The following is a 17,161-nucleotide window of genomic DNA, read 5'->3' on the forward strand; positions in this document are numbered from 1 at the left end:
ATTTTCCCGAGAAAACAATGTTTTACATCAATTCATTTTTATAGCTTTATCATTTTAATTTTCATGACTTTAAGTAAATCAACTTAAATTATAAAATATTCTTTAATTTTATTTTTGTCAACACCTCTCTAGTTAAGTCTGTCATATAGGATCTTGTTACTGCGTTTTACCTATTATGTGTGATTTACATATTATTACACAACACAAGAGTATAGTTTATTTAAATACACACCTTCGAGTATTGACAATGAATTTTTCTCATCATTTATTATAAAATATTAAGAGTTAATTTCATTTTTACTCTTAAATTTTAGTTGGTAAGAAATTCATACTAAAGAGGATATCAATTGTGGAATTCAGACATTAACGCGAAATGTGGCAAAAATCACATGGTCTGCATGGCAAAAAAAAAAGCACAATCCTAAAACAAATATGTTATATTCACGCGTCATCACAGGAACACCACCATTATGTTTCCACAAAAAATATAGGGCTTCTCGTATCACCCCAACTATATCACATGACAAACTCCGCGTTGTTAACTATATTACATGACAAGCTCCACGTTGTCACTCAAATTACATGGCAAGCTCTACGCCACATGATAAAAATCACACTAGAGACATAAGGGAGGCACCACTCAGAGCGTAGTGGTTGGCCTAAGTCACTCCTCGCAATGAGGCCGGCTGACCATACTTTTCAAGCCTTTTGGTATCTTATGTATATTCTTGTTAAAGAATAAAGTTCAAATTGACCACTAAACTTAACCTAAAAGTGTAATTAGGCCATTAAACGAAACAAAAGTACAATTAGACCACTAAACAACCTAAATGTATGCAATTACACGCAAGTCACCATCCATTCTTCCGGTTATAATTAAATATTTAATATAAAATTTATCTTAGATTTTAAAATATAAAAAAACATTGAAAAGTTAAATTTTTTTTTAAACAAAATTCCATTGAACTAGACCAAACCTTCCTTCAAAGGTTATGGTTCAGTTCTTCCAAGTTCCAATTGCGGAACCAAACTTGGGTCTTCTAAATTTGATCATCTCCTTAAAGTAGTGAATCAAACACCCCTATAGTTTTTCAATTTCATATCTTTTTATTTTACTAAGAAAATATATAAATAGTTACAATTTTAATTATTTTAAATTCTATAAATACAAATATTATTTGAAATATAATTATTTTGTTTATACAAAAAAATACTCACACATTGTATAATTGATAATAACATTGAATAGTAGTGAGAAAATATAGATTATGATATAAAAATAAATAGATAACAATACAAGCAAGTAGATATTTGTTGAAGTTATAATATATGAGTCCAATTCAAATTGCACAACAACTGCACATGTATAGGAGGAATTTAGTGCCGCTAAATCCATAATTTACTCAGTAATATCACATGAAAAATGAACACATACTAAAAGCAATAAATCCCTTTTTCTGCATAATCTTCAAAACCAGAGGGGCTAAAGATCCTTTTTTCTAATACCACTATTACACCATCCTATATTTCATTTCATTTCTCTTACAGAGGCTTTACATTACGAATTGGTCTAACTATACTACACTTACTCATTTGACAGTCTGTGCAATTGCATCATGCTCTACAAAAATTTTGAGTTCGGGTCGAGGCTCTGCAACTTCAACTACAAGCAGAGTTCCAATCAAGTCCATTAAAAAAAAAAAATTAAGCCTATTATTGTTCATGGTTCAATAGCAAGGTGATCAGACACGGTCCCTTCGGAAGATATTTCCTCAACAGCATGCTGCCTGCCTCGAGCTGGATCTGACTGAGTCTGGCTAGAATCCCTGCTCTCGCTTTGATCTTTATCCTCCTCGAATGAACCTGACTTGCCAGGAGCAGAGGTATCGCTTGCTTTCTCATGGGTGGGTGGGGATGTTCCTTCATCAGCAGAAAGGGGAGGTGGGGCTGTGTTTTCGTTAATATCTGTTGTAAGGCTAGGCGGTGGATCAGGGGCCACACAGGATGCAACCAATTGAAGCACTTCCGGGGAAGGAGACAGTCCGGGACCAGGAGTAGTCATCTTTTGCAGAGATGGGTTAGCGGGTAAGGATGAAGGGTTCATCACGTTCTGACTCAGAGTAGACATACCAAGGTCGGGTTCGACTGATGGGGATTCTGAGGTACTAGCAAGTGATTTCAAAAGCATGAAAGATGATTGGTCTTGAGGAACTACACTTGAACCAGTTTTCTCACCAGGAAGGTGGCTTTGGAGGGTATCACCAGATCCTTTTAAAGTCTGCAGGAATTCCGGGATCATATGCAATTTCTGTTTCTTCTTTTTCTTCTTCTTCAAGCTCAGTCGGGGATCCTTTGGTTGAGAGGGCAGTGGAGCAGGAACGGTAAATGGAGGAATTGTAGGGCCCTCTTCCCCGTACAGCAGGCGGAGTGAATGTGAAATTGCAGACAAAGTAGGTGGCAGTGAAGGTGCAGCAGACTTTGGAGGAACATTCACGGCTTCTTGAAGCCAGTGAGGGAGCTTATTCTTCGGTGAACTACATTCTGCCACCTCTTTCCCTTTTGATTGGGGAATACATTTTCCCTTACTTCCATCTGAAGGCAATGCAAAACCACTGGATTCACCATTTCCGACATTATTGTTACTATCAGGCAAGAAATTGAGTGATCGATCAAGAATGCTTGATAATTTTCCAAATCTACTTGCACTTTCTTCTGCCTCTTTTTGTGGCAAACTGAAGCTGGGTGGGCAGTTCACACCAAGAGACCCCAAGCTACTTGTACCCAAAGAACTCAACAGCAATGGGGACTCCATGAGAAATTTTGAGGGAGCTCCCAGCCTATCAGAGGGTCCTGCATTTAAGTCTCCAGGGACATTTAGTGGGTACTTGTCGGGATTCCATGGAGGAAGAGGAGATATGCGACTGAGATGATCAGCATGTTCCAGACGAGATAAGCTGGGAGGCAAGTCACCAAAACCCAATTTCAAGTCTGTAAGCTGGTTTTGGAATTTCAATGGTGGTCCACTAAATTTACTTCCATGCAATGCCCTAGTCATCATTCCATCAGAGACACTTGGAAACAAGCTTGATTTCCCTGATTTAGGGGGCTTGAGTCCCTTGCCAGGGAATGCTGGTACATCCAAAATTTTGGTCTGTTCCTCTTCCCATCTAATTGACAAATCTTCCACAGTTTTGAACTTGGAAAACTTTAACCTAGGATCTCGCAGCATAGCATCCCAGTTGCCCCGTCCATGTCTGCGAACCCCAATCCACAGGTTATCCAGTTCTTCTTCAGACCAAATATCCATTTTGGATTTCTTTTTGAATGGATTTCCTGATCCTGATCCCGATCCAGTTCTTAGCATTATATTTTCAAGAACTTTCCTATGGTTTTCAGGAAATGGTGACAATTTAGAAGGCATCTGTCCCAATCCTAGTGTTGGAGGCACCTCTGGCTCTTGCTGATTACACCTTGGCGCATCAGGCATAGGAAATTTGAGGTTTGGAAACAATGGCATTGTTGGATGGTCATGATGCGGCTCATTCACATCTGCGACTCTTGATCCTAATGACAAACTTGGGAATAAATCAGGGTGTGGACGGGGAAAGTTCCCGGTGGGAAATGGATATCTGGGCAACAACTTTTCGTCAAAAGGTAGTTTGGGCAGTGCCATTTTTTCTTGAAAAGCTGCAAAACTACTGGCAGAGTTCTCTAAATTAACAGTAGAACCTTTGCCTTGCTGGAAAATGAGAGGATGCTGCAAATAAAACAGTACAACATAAGCACACAAATATATGACCAACTAGGCAGATTGCAAATTGTGTGAGAGAGAAGATAACATACTGGATTAAATGGATGATACAAATCAGGAATGCTAATCTTTGGTCGCGATTGGGAAACATCAAGTGGAGGATCTGGCAATTTAAATCTGCCAGATATAGTTTCATGAGCTTTAGTTCCCATTTCATCTGAGGTTGTGGGACAAGGAGCAATACTAGGCGGCAAGTCAGGTCCCAATCCCAGTCTGTTCTTTCTGTTGTATGATCTTGAAAACTTCCGCTGTGATGACTCCATTGGGTTGGCATTTGGAGCACATAATCCAATAACAAGGGGGTTCTCAGCTTCTGAGTTCATATAGCTTGGGCCCTCTCCTAGATTTGGTTGACCATGATGTTTGGGCAATTTTACCAACCTTACAGTTGAGTCAGTCCTGTTTTTTCGCCCCTCTGAAGTCTGCCCAGAACTACTACCATCTAAGAACAGAGCTGAAGAATTCTCTTCACTAGGTTGAATGAATAAAGCTGGTTGATTTCCATCCTGAGCTTGTGACTGAAGGAGTTGTGCAAAATACTGGGTTCCAGTGGATCCCTCAACAGGTGCAGAAGTTTCCTTCGCATTTCTTTTAGCCAATCTTTCTTTTTGTCGAGCACGAAGCCTAGTACTGTTCCAAGAGAAAATATAAAAGGGTGGAAAAGACAACTCTTTAGTTCCCTCAATTGGAAAAGGATTTGCAAAGCTATTTACGAAATTCAAGAAGACAATAAATAAAGTCATGATATGGAGACCAAAACAAACAGCCCAAATGACACCAAGAAAGCTTTGGAATATGGGGCACACACACCACAAAGATTTCTTTTTTTTTTTTTTTGCCTTATTTGACCTTTATTTATTTTGGCCATCCTACACTTTTCCTAATAGATATAGTCCTATAACCGTCAAACTTTATGTGTCACTTTATTTCCTTATTATGTTCATAGAAGAATAATAGTACTAGTTTATATATATTTTTTTTTTGAGGAAAGTACTAGTTTATATATATGCATCAATGTTGATATATATGCAGCACTTAACAGCATCTTCCTGTATTAAGATATTGGAATGCTTAAAATATTGATAAAAGTTTGAAAATGGAACTAACTATTTCGCCTTAAGTGCTCTTCCAGCTGGAGTATATTCTCTCTCAGGTTCAAGGTCTGGTTCAGGTTTCTGCTCCTGATCTTCTTCCGCTCCACTCTGCTAAGCCAGAAAGTGAAATAACTTCGCATATATTCTCTAACATTTCTCACTTCATAAATAGAGTTGTACAAAAGAGGGAATTTTTTAAATAAAAAATAAAAATAAAAAACGATAGTACCTCACTTAGTGTTTCATTGGGGTGTGCGGCATATGCCTCCCTGTAAGAAACAGCCTTCCTTTGGCGTTTACCACGACCAAGAACTGCTTCCTCCTCGCTCTGGTATTTCTCCCATCTAAAAATGCAACGAGAGAAGTCACAACATGAAAGCTTTGCCAACAAACTACTAATTACTCCTATTTACTAGTGAATAGAAGAGAGAGAGAGAGAGAGAGATTCAACAACTTTGCTCTTCTTTTTTTTTCTTTCCATAGGGGCGGTGGGAGGAGGTTTAGCCATCTATGGATCAATTATCAGTAGCACCATAGCATGATTGATAAAGAGATGGTTATACAAGCTAGTACTTTTACCTCACTCGCAGAAGCCTGTCCCATTCATTTTCTTCAGTGCTGCTACCAATTAGATTATCCTCTTTCTTCTCTAAGTTCTGTGTACTTGTATCATCATTTGCCAGCATCATTTCTCCGGCCTGTTCTTCAGTTGCTTCCTCATTCCACTCCGAAGCCTGCATGAGAACAAAATTACTAATTTAATTATAAGAATTAGATGGTTTTTGCAATGTTCATCATGTTTTAAAAGAGCTGAAATCAAGTGCACTCAGTCCATTCAGTTTCACATAAACAGATCATGAAATCAAGTGAACATATTTTGGATAGTATATACTAAATAAATCAACCTAGTTGAGTTCAGCTACTAGTTCCTATTTCTCCATTTGCTTATAAACACTAAACCCATTGAAACCCCTTGATCTGGAATATTTTCCTTGATAAATCCATCAATTTTAGTGCATTACACTATTACCCATCTCCCATCACTACTATGCTATCGTTCTTTCTAACAGGTGCATCCATATTGAACATTTCCAACTATTGTAATCACTTCTCTCTATTTATCATCAGTAGGTACTTGTGCTTAACCTCAAAATTGTCTTATAATATACCCACGCATCCATCAGACCATCACAACATTCTCGTCATAGCTAACAACTTCATTCTTGACTGCCCAAGACTTGCTACCATAAATCCTTCAGAAGAACAACTAATTCAATCCTCATGCCTCACTTTCTCTAGTATGGATCTGAGACAAATACTGGGATGCAATATATATTGACTCACAGAGTGAAAGTCTAATCTTCAAAAAAAAAAGGAGTGAAAGTCTAGAATTAAATTTATCATGTTTGGTTTGACCTATCAACGAAATGGGGATTTATGAAATATGATGATAAAATGGGAGAGCTATATTTTACCTTCACTGAACCAAGCATATCACTCTCCAGTTCAGCTTCATTGCTATCAGGTGAATCAGACTGGAGGTTTGATCGGTCAAGCAACTTGAAAATTGCATTCTCATCCCACACTATCTTTGTACTGATTTCAGCACATTTATCCTTATATACATCCCCAAGGCTCCCAGTCTTCCTCCTATGTTTCTGCTCTATTTCCATAACTGCTTCAATTTTATTGTTCAGGTTTTCACCTAGCCCATTCCCTGTTGTGTTAGAAGAATCACTAAAAAGTTCTTCAGTTCCCCATCTTAGGATATCTTCCACCTCCTTCTGCGACCCTGACTTGTTCACAAAAAGCTGGTCAAGCATCAATTTCTTCTTTGCAAGCTGCAGTATGCGCTCTTCGACACTAGCACGAACAACCAGCCTGTATACCAGAAGTCTATTGGATTGTCCAATCCGATGTGCCCTATTCATTGCTTGGATATCAGCATGTGGATTGAAGTCTGAATCATAAATGACGACAGTATCTGCAGTAGCTAGATTGATTCCAAGGCCACAAGAGCGTGTCGATAACAAGAACACAAAACGACTTTTATCTTGATTAAAACGTGCAATTGATGCTTGACGATCAGCAACTGAAACAGATCCATCAACTCTCTCATATGTCTTGGGACCAAATTCAATTGTCAAATAATCCTCAAGAATGTCCAGAAGTTTTGTCATTTGTGAAAATATAAGGACTCTGTGACCTTCTTTGTGCAAAATCTTGAGCATAGAATGGAGCAGAGTCAGCTTTGCAGAAGCCTTTATCCGCATTTCATGGAGGAACTCTAATGAGCCAGTTTCAGGCTCAGTACCGGGTATCAAATAAGGATGGTTGCACACTTTCCTCAACTGCATAACAATATTCAGCATCGATTGCTGTGCTACACCTTTTCCTATGTTGCGTAAAACCTGATAGTTCTTTGTGAGCATTGCACGATAGTATTCTGCTTGAATAGATGTCAACTCAACAGGAACCATCCGTTCTGTTTTAGGGGGAATGTTCTGCATGGCATCTTTTTTAAGCCTTCGGAGCATGTGTGGAGCAACAAGTTTCTTCAATTCATCTACCTTTTCTGCAGTTGTAAGATCATTAAACTTCTGCTCGAACGAAGACAAGGATGGGAAGGATGTTGGCTGTAAGAAGTTGAGTAAGTTATACATCTCTCCTATGTTGTTCTGAAGAGGAGTACCAGTCAACAGCACACGATGCTGAAATGAAAATGTGTTGAGTGAGCCAAAAAGTTTACTGCTAGAATTTTTCAAACGATGCCCCTCATCCACCACAAGAACTTCCCAAGGAATTGCACGCAGATTAGACAAATCCGCAAGAACCATTTCATAAGTTGTTAAGAGAACATTAAATTTGTAGGAAGTAGTTTTTTTGTTTGAACCATTTTGATTGCTGGCATGCCATTCATATTGACGGATTATGGTTCTTGCTTTGGAACTCCCATGATAATCAACAACATTTAGTTCAGGAGCCCACAGTGCAAACTCTGCCATCCAGTTTGGCAGCGTTGACAAAGGAACCAAGACAAGAGAAGGCAATCTAGCTTTGAACTCAAAGTACACTGATGACAAAAAAGCACAAGCAGACACCGTCTTCCCAAGCCCCATCTCATCAGCAAGAATAACATTTTTGGACTTATACCAACACCTGCGCAGCCAATTCAAGGCTTCCATTTGATGGGGAAATAGCGAACCTCCTTGGAGTTCTTTAGGCTGCTCAGTGAGAGAAGCTATATCACTTTGCTGTTCATTTCTTTTCTTCAATGTGTCATCCTTGATAGCATCTTTATCCAATGCTTGGGATTCAAACCTGTGAAATAGATCAATCAGGTGGGATGCTTTTGAGATCACAGGCTCATCTATCCTTTCCCAAGTGCATTCATCATATGAGAGACCGGTCCATTTTACAAAAACTTCAGTTGCACCATTTGAAGCAGACCGAACAGCAATTACTCGTTGAGGGATTTTCCATTGCTCCTCGCAAATATTTATTGTAGCTGTCCCATATTTTGCCTTATAATTGTCCAGCTTTCGTTTTGCCAATGTTTTCAGCTCAGACTCTGGTAACCATGTATTATGAATATTAGATTTCCCAACCCATTTGATCAGAAATTCATACGAGACAGTTACTCCATTGGAGTTCGAAGATTCAGCCAAGGTAGACCCCTTGTGTTTCTTCTGGGAGGTGCTACTGGTTTCCAAAGCTGTATCAACAACCTTTGCATTTCCTAATTGATTAGAAGCAAAATTTTGAGAGCATTCCATATTATCATTGCTGTCACGGATCTCTACACAGGAATCAGTTTCCTTTGAAGTTTTTTCGCTGGTTTTAGCAAATTCTTCTTCATTTGCAAGGTAGTCTCCCGAGGCCTCATCCTCTATTCTCACTGAATTAACTCCTTCTTTACTCTCTTTGATCATTGATCTTCTGTATACTTGAAACTTGTCCTTTGCGATATCATTTTCTGTGATCCTTCCTTCATCAGGACAATCTGCAAGACCTTGAGAGCCATCAGTGGAAGCTATCTCATTCAACTGATTTTCATCTTTAGGAACAGGGGAACCCTCTGATTGTGGGTCATTTGCGGGTGCTACAAGGGTATTGCATGAATTTCTTGCATCAGCATCTCGAACTCGACATCCCAGTACCCTATCAACCTGCATTTGAGTAATATAAGAAAATTACAGAAAGCGCATTTCAAACATTTTTTCGGTTCCTTTTCACTTTCTTTCCTGATTAAGAAGTGATGAGTAGGAAGCGATTTTTTCTGCAGCTAATACACTGACTACACAACAACAGTACCTGTAGAGCATCAAGCCCACTTTCTTCATTTGTAACTGGTTCAACTGTAACTTTTCCTAACTCGTTAGATGGATGAGATGCTCCCTCAGAGACTATCTGCAAAATGAATGCAACAAATACAAAATGAAGCTGGAGTAGAGCAACAAGGCTAAAAATTTGAAAGGAAATGAGACGCAAATCATAGATCTCATTTATCACATCAGAATACAGGTTTTTGCTGGAAAAAAATTATTATTTTAAGTAAAAATCTTTTCTTAAAAAGGCAATATATTTGAATGTCATTTTGCATGGAGCATTATCATGCATTGCTATTTAATATAATTAACATGATCATTAAATTTTAAGAGGGGTTGATAATTAAACTTAAGAGTCTGATTGGATAAAATTATTTGCAAAATACTATTGATCATCTCTATCAAGCAAAATATAAATCTTCTAAAGATTTGATCCACATTCACCATCATTCTCTATGCATGTATTGTATTTTAGGTTTAGTGGAACTACATGGCACATACATGATACATACATCATAATGGAATTAGATGAATAGCCTCTTCCATGTTAATCATTGCATTTGGAAGCAAAAAAAAATTGTTCAGATTTTGTTTCCAACATATTATAAATCACAAATGTGTTAGCCAACAGCTCCTTAGTTGGCAAGGCATAATCTGGAATGGAAAGATAGACAACAACCAAACACAACACTTGGATTCCTTAACATATAAAAGCATATAGTTCTATTAAAAGCAAAATGGCTTTAATTGCTTATGCATCATAAATTTTATTCATTTTCTATCCCTATCCTTAACATATAAAAGCATATAGTTCTATTAAAAGCAAAATGGCTTTAATTGCTTATGCATCATAAATTTTATTCATTTTCTATCCCTATAAGTTTTAACAGAAGCCTTTTCATTGGTAAGTCAAATGTATTCACTTGTGCTTTAAGGAAGATACACCTATTCACATCAAGAATCACCCAAAACCACAGAAACAATCAACTTCTGTTTGCCTTGCTAACTATAAGCTATTGTTAAATAGACAAGGAACTTGCCCACATTTCGTTGTTAGTGTGGCCTAAAATGTTGATCACATTCTTAAAATAAACACCAGACAATTCTACTTTCCTACATTACCTTTCTGCTTCAGTTTTACAAAAGTATACCTAACAGTCAAAACACTATCCAAGATTTTGCGGGCAAAAGAGGAAAAATATACACTTTTCTCCATTATCCTTAAAATGTGTGTTCAGTAAATTGGGCATTCTTTCCAAGACAAAGGGAGTGACACATCGAACAGCTCAATTGAAAAATGTTATGCACAATATCCACTTGGCAAAAAGGAGATTAGCCATATGTGACCAGATGGAGTCCAAGGGAAAGTGATCAAATTCGGAATTCAAAAGCTATCCCTTCCAAAAGATAGGTCATTCACACACTGAAAGGAAAATCTTAGGCCTTGAAGGAGAAACACATGCTAGTAGTTTGGTGTATGCTAAGAGTGAAAACAAAGCAAAGATACAGATCTCTCCTAAGGTGAAGCCTAGAATGGATTATCAGACACTAGGAGAAGAGCGTTGTAGATTGGGTGACTAGACTAATTACCAGATCCTGATATGTCCTGCATAAGTCTTAACTTTACCTTGTGTTTTCTCCTAAAAGGGCTTCAGCTGTACAGTGATGTACACATTCACCTTTTCCTGAAAGTGTCTCATCCCCAGAGCAGAGAGAAGGGAGAATTGACAGAGAAGAGTCATAATATACTTTTTGACATGAACCTATGGTATGTAATGTTAAAAAAGGAGTAACTAAAACTCATTAAGACTTTTAACTAACCAAGAAATACAAAGAAACCAAATCTAATCAAGACTTTTTTTCACAAGTATAAGCACAACAGTTATAGTAGCAAATAGAAATTAATTACAGTATATCATAACAAGTAGCAGGGACTATAGATAGTATCAAAACAAAAGCATATACCTGTTCTTTAAGATGTTCATCAACAGTATCCTTTCCAACATCCTGTTCTGGCAGAATCTTAGAAGATTCATGGTTAATTGACTTGAGTTTCCTTTGGGATTTATTGGCCCCTGGATGCGCACAGTTTGACTCAGATTTACCTTTTTTTGTCTTGGCAGTATGATTGGACTTATCAGTTCTACGCTTCTTCCAACTATCAACAGGGAAGAAGTCATGTTTCCTTTTCCTATCTTTCCGTGAAGCAGAATCCATTAAAGTGGTGCATTTATCCATGGGAGATTTATCAGTGCTTGACAACCGAGGCCTTCTCACAGAAGCTTCTTCATTTGTTTCTGAATCTATTACATTTGACAAAGAAGTAACTCCCTTACCAGGAGAGATTGGCTTCTTCTCCTCTGACTCATCTTCAACACTCACATACGATGAACTGCACCCAGCAGACCCATCCCCTGAAGCATGGGTGAGTTTGGTCTTTGAAGATACACTATTTGGGGATGGATCCAACTTCTCCTTTTGGACTCGTTGAGACAAAGAAGATTTTTCTTTACTTGACAATCTTCGATTATCAAGAATGGAACCTCCAATATTCTTAGACATCTTAGTACTTCCAGATGATTTATTCTCATTTTTAGATTTCCCAGTAGTAGTGACCTTTGTTCTAGCTCGTTTTGAAACAGAATCTAAAGGACTTGTGGGCCCAAGGGGATCAGTCTTCTGATTACAACTTGGACATTCCCATTTCCCCGTCGGTATACGCTACAATGAGATACAAGGGAAAAATAAAATAAAATCATTCAAAGAAACTACAAGAAGAAGAAAGAATGAAGACACTAGTGTAACTAGCAAGCATACCTTAAGCGGAGGTTCTAGACACTGAATGTGGTAGGTTCGAGGACAACTCTCACAGCACAATAAATTTCCACCAAGGTCACAGACAACACACTCATAATAGTACTGGAAAACAAAAAAGGAAAATGCTTAGATTGCCAGAATGCAGTAAGTAAAAATTGTTTTCATTTAGTCTAATTATTTAACATTTTATCGTTGTTAATCTAATGTAGTTGTATGAATGCAAAAGTTAACAGCATGAATTTGAAGAAACACATTAAGAAAGTTCTTTTGTTTCTTGACCATAAAGCTTGACTCCTGTTATAGACCACCCCTGCTTTCTTTCCAAAAGATCTCTTCCATATCTTCGTACTATTCCCACCAAAAAAAACAATAAATGTGAAGAAACTACAAAAAGAAAAACTCACCCCATCATTGCCCTTTTTCTTGCTTGAAGAACGAGTTGAGGCAACTTCATCTTTCACCCCACGTTTAGATGAAGGATTATTCAGTACTGATTCCAAGGGTTGAGAATTTTCTTCTTTGACAGTTGATGAATCCAAGCCAGATGGAATCTTTCGGCGTTTGCGCTTCAAGACCCAGTTTTTGTTAAGCATTTTGCTAGCTTCTGCAACATCTTCTTTCATTGTTGGGAACAGGGTTGTACATCTCAGAACTGCAATGGAGTGTTGGAAATCAGAAAAAGTGTTTGGGCAGTACTCTGTTCATATTCTCGTTTGACACACTCCAAGAAAATGACTAAATGAGAATGCTTGAAAAGAGAAAGATAACAGGAACTAGGCATAAAGACATCATATTTAGCATAAACAGTCAAGGAAACTAGGATTAAAGTCATCATATTTAGTGTAAAAACTTCCAAGATCTGCACCGTGAGATACTCCTCCATAACTAGATCTGTTTCTCTGTGCAACAACATTGTTTTTAGATGAACATTAATCATGTACTTCTATTCACAACTAATACAATGGCACAAACCTACGGACACCGTGCTTTCAGATAGTGAACACATAAAATATGCACCATCTAAACCCCATATGCATTCTGTTCCTTTGCATTACTTAATGGAATAATTTAGGAAATTCAAATTTCATCATAGTCCCATTAGTCACGACTGACAATATAGTGTTTCAAGAGAGATTAGAGTCCTTTTTCCTTTTAACGAAGGCCAGAACTCCACTATAGCTCTGTGACACAGTATTCAAATAGTAACCACCTGAAGAAATCAATCAGAGCAACACTAGAAATATTTTCTGCATTTTATTAAGTCAAAAAGGTAAACCAGCACTTGCCTAAAACATGTAGATGATCATCTAAATCAAGAAAAAGGCAAACATTCCTCCAACTAACCACATGAATACATGTATGCCAGCAAAAAGTCATATAGATAGCACAAACCAAGATTAATCCCTCCAGTGTAAGAAAATAAAAAAGTTTCAGGAATTTCCACTTCAAGACAGCATTTAAAACTGAGTTAATACTTGCCATGAAGAGGGGAAATGTGTTTATTGAGATATATGTACATTCGTGCAGCATATAACCAAAAACAACAAAAAGCTATTGCTATAGTCCTCATTTTCAAGATAATTCAATTAGATGCTCAAAACTCAAGCCTAATCCTCCAAATTTGAAAGGGCAATCATAAGCATTTATGGCATTCATGATTTTCCATTTAAACATAGCATATGGAAGTGAGGTATTGAACACCAAAATGCATAAATCAACTCATTATTTGATTAAGACCACTTAAAATCACCGGAAAAACTCATTAGATAATTCAATTAGATACTCAAAACTCAAGCCTAATCCTCCAAATTTGAAAGGGCAATCATAGGCATTTATGGCATTCATGAATTTCCATTTAAACATAGCATATGGAAGTGAGGTATTGAACACCAAAATGCATAAACCAACTCATTAATTGATTAAGACCACTTAAAATCACCGGAAAAACTCAGACTTAATTTGGAACTTAAGCTACTTCAATAAACAAGCATTCCACATATATGACAAAGCCACCATCTCATGCATGCAGTTGTTAATTTAAGCAAAAGCATTACAACTAGAGCAAGCATATGCATTCAACTCCTGAAAATCAACAAAAATCCCCCCATTCATCATTCCAACCCTGAAGAAGCACTCCATCCACAGAAAGATCAAAATTTAAAGCAAAATTGAAGCACAAACCTACAACATTCCAACCAATCAAGAAGCACCCACAGGAGAATGAGGCAGAAAACACAAAAGAATGAGCTCAAATTGCATGAAAGCACTAAAACATCAAGAAATAAAACTGACCCAGATTAAGAATAGGACATAGCAATCCTCCAAACCGATCAAAGCGAAACAAAAACGCAGAAAAACTCAATCTTGCTGATTGAGGGAGCTATATGCAGCAGAGGGAGCACTAGAGATTAGCCGATTAGGGTATTGGACAACGGGAGAGAGAAAGCGAGAGGAATACGAGAATGAAGAGAGAGAAAGCGGTGGAAAGTATATAAATAGAGGGGGAATGAGTTTCTAGAGAGAGAGTGCATACGTATACGGATTCCCAGGTGGGGCGGGTGTGTGTGTTGCGGGGTGGGTGGGGGGTGTTACACATCACAACTTCACAACACACCACACTGACATCGTAGGAAGGGTTGCGGGAAGCGAGCCGGGCCTCCCCCACTCACATCTCGACGCGTGGCACCCCCGAACGCTTGTCCTCATCTCCCCACACTTTTCGCCCTTTCTCCCCCTCTCTTCTCTCCTCTCCCGGAGAGAGAGAGCGAGAGAGAGAGACTACAGATTGCGTTGCTTCTACTGCGCTGTTGGATTATATGGATAATAAATGTATATATACATAATACATATATTTAGCATACTTCTCCGTATATGTTTCTCTTTTCCCTCCTATTACGTTTCTTTCTCTCTCTACGATCTTTCCAAATTGCCGCCATCTGCTCTTCATTTCGTGTGTTTTTGTCAGCCTTTTTTCCTTTTTTTTTTTTCCACAAATTTCATATGTTCATTGCTGCAATCCTGCCTGGCATGATTAAAATGGGGAATTGAAGAGACCACCCGGATAGTACAATTCAACTTATAAATTCAAATATGCAAGAAATATATGTAATTCTTTCATTTTTGTTAATTGTATTTGGTCAATTGACATAATTAGTATATTACGTTACATAATTTTATATTTTATAACATACGTGTATAATTATTATTTTTTGTATATAGCTGGCAAAAGAGTCTGTTGAAACTAAACGTGACTACATGATTCTAGACTAAATATCTCGATAGCCTCCACGGCAAGATAATAGGTTGATCTCCTATAATTTGCGTAAGGGTGTTGATATTACACCCCCAAAGCCTACTAAAATGCATATTTGTTTGTTTCTTAATCCATGTGACGTGTTTAATAGAGCAAGCATGATCGTGATGAAACATATCACAAATGCTCTCAATAATATTGACAATTGGCATCTTATTCGGCATTATAATAGTATAACGGTAGAGGCAATTGTATAATTATCTAATTTTTTTTTACGTTTTATTGTTTGTTTCTAAAGGCGGAGATCCCAAGTATTACATTCAACGATGCCTCTCCAAACGTCTCTTGATTCAAGGAATGGTATGGTATTCCATAATCATTTTCTTTACCCCACATGGAGGTTATAAAAAGCTAGATCCATCGCATAGCATGCTGAAAAGTTAAATTTACCCGGTAATTCGTGACTTGCATCATTGTAACTTTCCCGTATTTCCTGATCCATCATTTCCACCACTCAATTACCTTTCACAAGTGACTCAACGGCAAGTTAAATCGGATCAATTTATCTATTCTAACTAGTTAAAATCTACAATAAAAAAAATTAAGTGACAAAATTTACTACTAAAATTTGTAACCCAAGTCTAAAAGGTAAAAGCACAAAAATTACTATTTATTTCAATAAAGTAGCCCAATTGGGCGCTGTTTGTGTAGCCATATTGCAAGTCACGAGTTTGACGTATAACGGCGGTCACACATTATTTTATTTTACCCGCATGAGTAACTAAGTTGGTTCATGAAACCCATGAATCACCCTTCTACCGTCCTATTGGATCAGGGTGTGAAAGTCTTTGAACGAGGGATATATAGCGTGTCAATTTTATTACATTAAAAAATACACAACAAATTAAACAAAATATCTACATTAATAGTAGTTACCATAAACGTTGAATGGGTCAAAAAAGAAGACGTGGAGAAATCCACAGGCTTTTACCGTTTATAAACCCATGGATTGGGAGTGGGAAAGAGACAGATAGGCATGCGGTTTGAGGGGAGAAATGGTAGATTCTTTGGTGAAATTTGGGTGGACTAATTTTGGGAGGTAGACAGCTCTGAGAGTTTGACGTGATTGCTTGTGATTCTTAATTTGTTCAACACCAATTTATGTACAACAGATTTCCTTTCTTCTTTTATTACTTCTGTGGTTTTCTTGTCGCTCTCCCTTCTCCTTCTCCAAACACATTCTTTAACAAATTAAAGTAACCCAAAAAAAAAAAATGTGATTAATATTTTTGTCTCAAATTTTTTAATTCAAGGATCAAGATTCCTTGTTTCCTTTGATTTGCGAGAAAGCGTTGCTAGTCAAAAGTGTGTAATAGGTAAAAACTGTAAAATCCACCTCATAACTCTAACTAGTAAATAATCACAATATACTAAATCAGTTTAAGTTGTCTATAGTTGATTAGTTCAAATCAAGAGGTCAATGACTTAGATCAATCTAGGTTGTCCATAATTAACCAGATCTAACCAATAAGGTTAATATACAACTCCCACGACCAACTCAAATCAATATTGTCTATAGATAGCTTCCAATCTCTCACATTCTTCCTTTCTTGTTGAAGCAATTTAAGAACTTGTGTTTAAATGAGTTGTCATAATGACGGGAAAATAAATACTCAGAAGGTATATTTCAATATTATTAAATACAATACTCTATTACTCCGGACAATTATATCATGGACCGGGTCCACCTTGCAATGTAAATTCGAGTCTAAAAATTACATAATTTACATACTGAGTGTTCACAATTCAAATTGTGAACATTTAGTATATAACTTGTAAACATTTAATGTGTAAATTG

At 37.3% G+C, this 17,161-nt stretch overlaps 1 protein-coding gene across 2 annotated transcripts; it reads right to left on the bottom strand.

Annotated features, from left to right (window-relative positions):
* Window positions 1–1,435: 1,435 nt before the first annotated feature.
* On the bottom strand, window positions 1,436–14,972 carry LOC116032287 (protein CHROMATIN REMODELING 4). Of its 2 annotated transcripts, none has more exons than XM_031274784.1 (11): window positions 14,584–14,972; window positions 12,455–12,702; window positions 12,051–12,152; window positions 11,199–11,954; window positions 9,220–9,315; window positions 6,381–9,074; window positions 5,485–5,639; window positions 5,135–5,249; window positions 4,919–5,013; window positions 3,844–4,441; window positions 1,436–3,757 (listed from the first exon to the last, which is right to left on the bottom strand). In XM_031274784.1, exons 2-11 carry the CDS (start codon window positions 12,671–12,673, stop codon window positions 1,721–1,723), a joined length of 6,867 nt encoding a protein of 2,288 aa, XP_031130644.1. In that variant the 5' UTR covers window positions 12,674–12,702; window positions 14,584–14,972; the 3' UTR covers window positions 1,436–1,720. The 2 variants fall into 2 exon arrangements, with proteins under 2 accessions (XP_031130644.1, XP_031130643.1); XM_031274783.1 differs by lacking the exon at window positions 14,584–14,972 and adding an exon at window positions 14,343–14,561.
* Window positions 14,973–17,161: the final 2,189 nt, after the last annotated feature.

The sequence above is a fragment of the Ipomoea triloba genome, chromosome 10 (genome assembly GCF_003576645.1).
Source record: "Ipomoea triloba cultivar NCNSP0323 chromosome 10, ASM357664v1".
Lineage (NCBI taxonomy): Eukaryota > Viridiplantae > Streptophyta > Magnoliopsida > Solanales > Convolvulaceae > Ipomoea > Ipomoea triloba.

What these genes read in the sequence shown, in the direction of transcription:
- LOC116032287 (XM_031274784.1), bottom strand. Translation starts at nt 12,673, where the DNA reads ATGAAAGAAGATGTTGCAGAAGCTAGCAAAATGCTTAACAAAAACTGG. An exon ending in GTGGGCTTGATGCTCTACAG is followed by an intron (nt 9,075 to 9,219) that starts GTACTGTTGTTG and finishes ACTCAAATGCAG; the next exon opens with GTTGATAGGGTACTGGGATG. An exon ending in AGAGCACTTAAGGCGAAATA is followed by an intron (nt 4,442 to 4,918) that starts GTTAGTTCCATT and finishes CTCTTGGAACAG; the next exon opens with TACTAGGCTTCGTGCTCGAC.